General features: G+C 42.0%; 1 protein-coding gene across 1 annotated transcript; it reads right to left on the minus strand.

The window, feature by feature from the left end:
• Positions 1–2965: 2965 nt before the first annotated feature.
• Positions 2966–7049, minus strand: LOC306775900 (keratin, type II cytoskeletal 8-like). Its single transcript, XM_079266466.1, has 9 exons — positions 6690–7049; positions 5313–5521; positions 5144–5204; positions 4942–5037; positions 4639–4803; positions 4422–4547; positions 4100–4320; positions 3953–4005; positions 2966–3840 (listed from the first exon to the last, which is right to left on the minus strand). The coding sequence occupies exons 1-9, from the start codon at positions 6981–6983 to the stop codon at positions 3689–3691; spliced, it is 1377 nt and encodes a 458-aa protein (XP_079122592.1). The 5' UTR covers positions 6984–7049; the 3' UTR covers positions 2966–3688.

Consider the following 7049-nt stretch of genomic DNA (forward strand, 5'->3'; position numbering starts at 1 on the left):
GGTGGACACATAAATTAAACGTGACTATGCAATGGTCAGAGCTAGTGAGTATTAAATATTGCGAAAGACCACTTATGACAAGCAACATGTGTTCCAAAATGTTGTTGTTTATGACACATTGTTGTCGACACCTAATACTCTTTCGTAACGTAACGTCGTCCCAAAGAATTCGTTCCAAACCATTTAATTTCATGACTATTTCACAAACTGCCGTGAAACTGCTGCGCATTTATATATTTGTTCCTGTTTGCAACAGATGCAGAGATGGCTCGTTGAAAGCACAAAAGCAAACATTTGTTTTCTTTGCCAAAAAAGTTTGCTCATGGTGGAGTGTTTTTTACTACATCAAAAAATGTTTACTAACTTGAAAGCATGTAAACATCTTGTGAACATTTTCATGGGAATTGACATTCAGTTTATTATTATTTGTCAGCAAAATTGTCATGTAGTGCAACATGATGCTCAGTGATTGTCTTTTTTGCTGGGCATTATGCTAACACACACACACACACACCTACCTCATTACTACATGACAGGGTCAAGACACTGTAAGTGATTTGACACTTACCCACTCCACATGCAGCTCATCAATGTTCCCAATCGCTGGTAATATTCACCAGCATTGATCGAGTTGTCGGGGTTTGTTGAAGGTGTAATGTTTATTGTTTGTGGTGCTGGGCTCTGGTTAAGGGTAAGGTCAGTCTTTTCAATCACTCCTGAGGACGTCTTCCAGTCCTGTGGAAAAGCCCACCTTCAATCAATAGCTCATTATTGTGCTTCTTCACGCATCATCAGTAAGGGAAAAAAAACCAACGGTCATTTACTATGGAAGGATCAGCCTCCTCATGAACTTTGCTCTGCTGTGTTTGAGATCATGTGATCACAGGTGTGTTTTGGAAAACCTGATTCAGAAAATAAAAGCGGACAACGTGCCAGAGTGAATAGTCTTTACGCTGAACTTAATTAACACTCTATAAGACAACATAGACTACATTGTATGTACAGCCTTAAATTAGAATTCAATTTAAATAAATACATACCTGGATTGAACAATTTCACGAAACTGAATGAACCAGTTGATCATCTTCTCTGACTTTTCAAGCCGAGGCTGCACTTGAATGCTCTCCTGTCGAGACTGTTACTCTGTTCTGAGGGGGAACATTACGGGTTTTCTGAGATATATTGTCTGGTGCTGCTGAAACAGAAAAAAAGTTGAAATGTCGAACAATAAGATCAGTGATCCTTTTCAAGGACAACCTGTCTATAGAGCATACTATCATCGACAATGTCCATTCATCTGATCCTCCCAATGTTACAGCTTTAACAGTGCTCAGTTACAGGTGAATATTAATTACTGCCTTTTACTCTATCAAGGGTGTCTTCGTTGACCAGATTCTTACAGGCATGAATATTGACAGTAATGCCAGTGCACAACCCAGGACAACAACAACAACAGGTCGACAAGCCTTGTACCAGTGACAATAGGTTGGTGTTTGAAACTGCCGGTTTGTCAGTGAGGCTTGATGCTGGATTTGTAACAGGAGTCATTTCCTTTCCCAGGGTAAAAAAGATGCATACCCCGTAATTGCCCTCATGGTGATGCAACTGGTTTTGTGGAAACATGAATGGTTACAACTTCAGAATGTGGTATGTGTCTTGTCATATCATAACTCAACTTTAATTCCTCTGGGACCAAATTCAACAACTAAATAAATGATCACTGCCAGCACTCGTAGCCTTAGGTGAAGATGAAGAAAGGATTGTGTTTGTTAAACTGCCAATACAAACTTTGAGTGCGCAGGGCCAATTTCAAAATACACCATCGAGTGAGCAGAAAATAATGAAGTTCTATAAACAAAGTAAATTATTTTTGACCGTAGACGTGATATAGGTCTAAGCACAAAAGCATACATTGTGTTTTTTACAAACACTATCTCCGATCTTATTAAGCATAAGGGCGCTTTTAGTTTGAAAGAATAAGCGTCACTGTTAATTAGGTTTCTTTCTCTATATTGTGAGCGGAGCAGGGTGGACTAGTGCTTACTCTGTGTGTCCTCCTGGCTGTGTTTGTCCACCTGTGCATGGCCAGTATCCTGTCTGCCTGCAGCAACAGTACACACTTGGCTTGTATCTGAATGTGAAGCAGGTAGGGCTACGAATTATCTTTAACCTGAACTACGTTGACATTTGTTTGATAGTCAAATGAGTTTCTGACTGAGCCAGGAAGTTGCTCTGTTTGTTGTAGTCATGGTGAAGATTGTACGTCCTCAGCCCATGTCCCTCCCTCTTCCTAGTCACTTTGCATGGCAGCCATGTGATAAGAGATCCAGTCATACCTCACCTGGCCAACAGGGACCCGCTTCTGAAGATTTCCACCCCAATTTTGACTCTTTTATATCACCATATGGTAGACAGTTTCAGCCAACTGAGAAAGCGGTTGTTGTGTTGCAAAAGCCTCAATCAGCATTTCCCTGCTATCATGCTTACTTCTCTTGTGCTCCTCTTCTATAGGTGTCCTGTGCTCATCAGCTGTAGTGCATACAGTACATTTAGGATAGAGAATGACATCTCTCAATGGCTGTTCTGGGAGTTTAAAGAGCTGTCAACATTTGCTAATGTTTGAACTGCAAAAGCTCTTAATGAACAACAATAAATATACTGTCAAAGTTTCTTTTTCCATTTTTTGTTTGATCTCTGAGTAATCTAGTAGTGAGTAAGGCTTTGTGGATACAAAACCTGTATCATGTCAACTGGAGAGTTGACATACTGTACATGCATATCCGGTAGAAAACAGTTGAGTAGTAGAAAACTGGGACCGCCCTCACGTGAAATCTCCTAAGCTTTCCCTTTCATTTATCACAACAACAATGAGACTTAGAGGCAATCATTTAAATTCTCAGATTCATTTCATTTTCATTCATTTGATGTCATTTGCTGCACCATTCATCAGTCATCAGAATCAGAATCAGAATCAGAACCGTTTATTGCCAAGCAATTTTTCAAAATAAATTTTTTACTAAATAAATCTGGTTTCTACATAGTTTTATCTTGAAGGAAGGGAAATGCAAAACTCAACATGGAAGCATTTGACAAAACAGTAAGAAGAACAAGCCAGTAGCCAATCAGTTCAACGTGAAACTGTTAACATATAAAGTCACACAAATGTTTCTTTGGTATTTCTCTGGTGATCGGATCTGGTCAGTGACTTGCTCCCCTTACCTATATCAGCACTCAAATGTAGGAATGACGACTTCAACTGAAATTTGGTAAGTCATCCTGTACATGTCACTACAGGATTTTATTTCAGAGGAGTTCATCAGAGCACTACAGCAAAAAAAAACATCTGAGATTGAGTACGTATTTTCAAATATCTGTTGCTTAGTTTTAACACTTCATCAAAACCTTTGTGTTTTTTTCTTATTTGTTACATGTCAGTGAAGAAAGAACTGACATGGTCCATGTTTGTCTAACGCCATGTTTACCTTCAGAAACTCTTGTTGAATGATGTTAAACAGGAAGGAGTAAAAAAGCCACAAAGGATCTTTGAAACACAACTGGTAGCAGTGTAACACAATTTATTAAGCTGTATTGTTGGTCATGCTTAACAGTATTGCAGAGCACCATGAGCCTGTGCAGATTTAAATCAAACTCAAGGGTTTCTGAAGGGGAAGAGGGATGGCTCTCCTTTTTAATAGCCTCTCTTGGAACTGCTTGATAAGACTGTGGACTTGGTAACAGTACCACCATAACTGCCACCGTAGCTGCTGCTGCCACCGTAGCTGCTGCTGCCACTGTAGCTGCCACCACCGTAGCCGAATCCACTTTTGGAGCTGGACAATCCTGAAGCAAAAAAAATATGCAAGTGCTATTATTCATCCATCCATCTGTCAGTGAGGTATGTTGACTCAGGTATCACTTATGATTATGATGATGTACGAAATCTGAAACTCACCACCTCCAGAGGTCTGCACATGGATGATGGCGCTTGAACCTCCGCTGGTCAGTCTAATGGTGGAATAGTGACAAGTTAGCGCTTAATTCAGAGTTGAATCTAATGCTGCAGCCATTGAAATACATTACACATTCACGTTCATCCCACCTGGTCTCCTCTCCTTCCAGCAGTTTCCTGTAGGTGGCAATTTCAATGTCCAGGGCCAGCTTGATGTTCATCAGCTCCTGGTACTCGCGTACCTGGCGGGCCATGTCCTGCTTGGCTCTCTGCAGAGCTTCCTCCAGGTCCCTGATGCGGAGCTTGGCATCCTTCACTGCCAGCTCACCACGCTCCTCAGCCTCTGCGATCTGAGCCTCAAGGTTGGCCCTCTGTGAAAAATGATGTTGATGGATTAATAACTGCAAATCCACTTAAATATTGAAGTGTATAAATATTGGGGCATCATTCATGTGACGGTCTTGAAATGTACCTGTCCCTTGATAGACTCAATCTCATTCTGAAGACGGGAAATCATGCGGCTCAGCTCAGACATCTCAGCCTTGGTTGTGCGCAGGTCGTCACCATACTGTCCAGCAGAGGTCTCCATCTCCTGATACTATTATGAAAAGTTGCATTGAGAGCATGATCCACACAGTCGGAACAAGTGTTGAAAGTGTTAAAACAACTGCATTTTTCATTTCACACACCTTCTGTTTGTACCAGGTCTCTGCTTCAGTCTTGCTGCGGTTGGCAATGTCTTCATACTGAGCACGCACTTCAGCCACAATGGAGTCCATGTCCAGGTGACGGCTGTTGTCCATTTCCACGATGACGGAGGTGTCCTTGATCTGGCCCTGCAGTTCACGGAGCTCCTACAGAACCAATAGTTGTTGCACATCAGTTAACTCTTTGTCCTTTATAGCTGATTTACACGAGGAGTGGATGATAATCAGCTTCAACTGACATGGTGATTATAGTTGTATGAAGTATTAGACATTATAGATACATACAGCCTCATAGACGGCCCTGAGGAAGTTGATCTCATCCTGAAGAGCATCAGCTTTGGCCTCCAGCTCCACCTTGTTCATGTAGGCACAATCAACATCCTGGAAAGAAAATCAAATAGAAACATGAAGTGTAACAGGTGGCCAGATTTTCTTAAACCCCAGGATTACAGAAAAGTATTTAATGGCCATCTTGATGTTTTCGCACCTTCTTAAGGAGCACAAACTCGTTCTCTGCAGCTGCACGTTTGTTGATTTCATCTTCATACCTGTTGGGACAAAAGCAAACGTTTTTGTACATCTGCTTCCTCCTGAACATCTGCTCACGATATCAAGGTTTATATTATAACTAGTGACCATGTCATGCAAGCACTCACTTCATCTTGAAGTCCTCAACCATGCCCTGCATATTCCTCAGCTCTCCTTCCAGCTTGGCCTTGTCGTTGCCCAGCCCGTCGAGCTGTCTGCGCAGGTTGCAAATGTAAGCCTCGAACATGCTATCGATGTTGGAGCGGGTGGTGGTCTGGTCCTTCAGGAGGCTCCATTTGGTCTCCAGCATCTTGTTCTGCTGCTCCAGGAAACGAACCTGTGGAGACATAAAACCAAGGAAGATTGTCAGATGTTGTTTCAAAATGTTGAATTGTTTTTGAGCTTTATATAGATATTTCTTTTTTTAAACTGTAGGATCAGAGCAGTTGGGTCACAAAGGGTGTGCAATTGTGGTCTCACCTTTATCTACATGACTGCGTTGATAGCTACATATCTGAATTTCCACACCCATTTCACAGCAACTGTAACTCATGATGGCATATCTTTGCCTGCTTGTTCAAGCTATTTTAATACTAAAAGGTGTAAAAGGGAAAAACTTTCTTTCTTCAAACTAAATATATATAGTATGGTCAATCAAGATGCTTCCTATGTGTGTTTCACCTATCGTAACTCTTTGCACATGAATCATCCATGTTCTGTTGGGCAATGGAGGCCACACAGTCACTCTTGCCAAAAGAAAAAAAAACTAGGCGTGGCAGATAAAGAAGACAAAGCAGAGCAGTGTTATCGAATGAGTGTTTTGTTACGCGGGTTTTTGTCAGAGTGCCAACTTATAGTGTTCAGAGAGTCTGACTCTTCATTAAGGACCTCTCCTTATATAGCTTGCACACAAACATTAACACAGTCGTGTGCTCGTTGCGTAAAATACAATTAAATTATGATTTACTGTTGTGCACTAAGCATTCTCGTTGCCGATAACAACCAGGTGATAGGCGCACTGTGCAAATGAAAGACTTTGGACTCTGTGGGCATAGCGTAAATAGATCCCGATTTTCTTCTGCCAGTCTCCCAGTTAAGTCACTGCAATATAATCCCCACCCATGTTTAGATAGTGGGGAGAAAGGCTGCCACTGGCTCAGACAAGGGCTACAGGCCAGCTGTTACATTAGGTCGATTTTGGATGGAGTTGCCAGTGGGGTCACAATCTGTGACAGATTTTTGTAAACTTCCTAATTCCAGAGGCTGTAACTCACTGAGGGATTCAACATTACACAGATGAGATTCACAGCTGTCTTGCTTTATCAGATTTGCTACTAGTGAGCAGATTGTCTTTAAGTAAACAGTGGTATAAAATACAGTTCCATTTTGACAGCTGCTAGCAGTAAGTGGAGCCCAGGGAGGGCATACAGGACGTCAGCACTAAGATAAAGAGGCCTACACTAAATTGTACATAAGACAGTCACACAGAAGTCACAGGAACCAACCTTGTCGATGAAGGAGGCGAAGCGGTTGTTGAGGGTCTTGATCTGCTCCTTCTCCTGGGTGCGGACAATCTGGATGGATGGGTCAATAGTCACGTTTATTGGAGCCAGCAAGCTCCGGTTGACTTGGACAGGGGTGATCGTTGGAGGAATGAAGCCGCCTGTTTGGCCCGAAGAAAAGCCATAACCACCACCATAACCACCACTACCAAAACTGGATCTTTGGTAGGTGTTAGTTGGTGCAATGGACCTCCTGCTGCTGCTGCCATAGCCAGAGACTGAGTATGCCTTCTTCATTGTGTTTGCAGTGGTTGTCAACTCTCTGGGAAGAGGAAAACAGAAGAGGAGCAGTCTTCAAAAGGA

Source organism: Melanostigma gelatinosum, assembly GCF_949748355.1.
Source record: "Melanostigma gelatinosum genome assembly, chromosome: 3".
Classification (NCBI taxonomy): Eukaryota; Metazoa; Chordata; class Actinopteri; order Perciformes; family Zoarcidae; genus Melanostigma; species Melanostigma gelatinosum.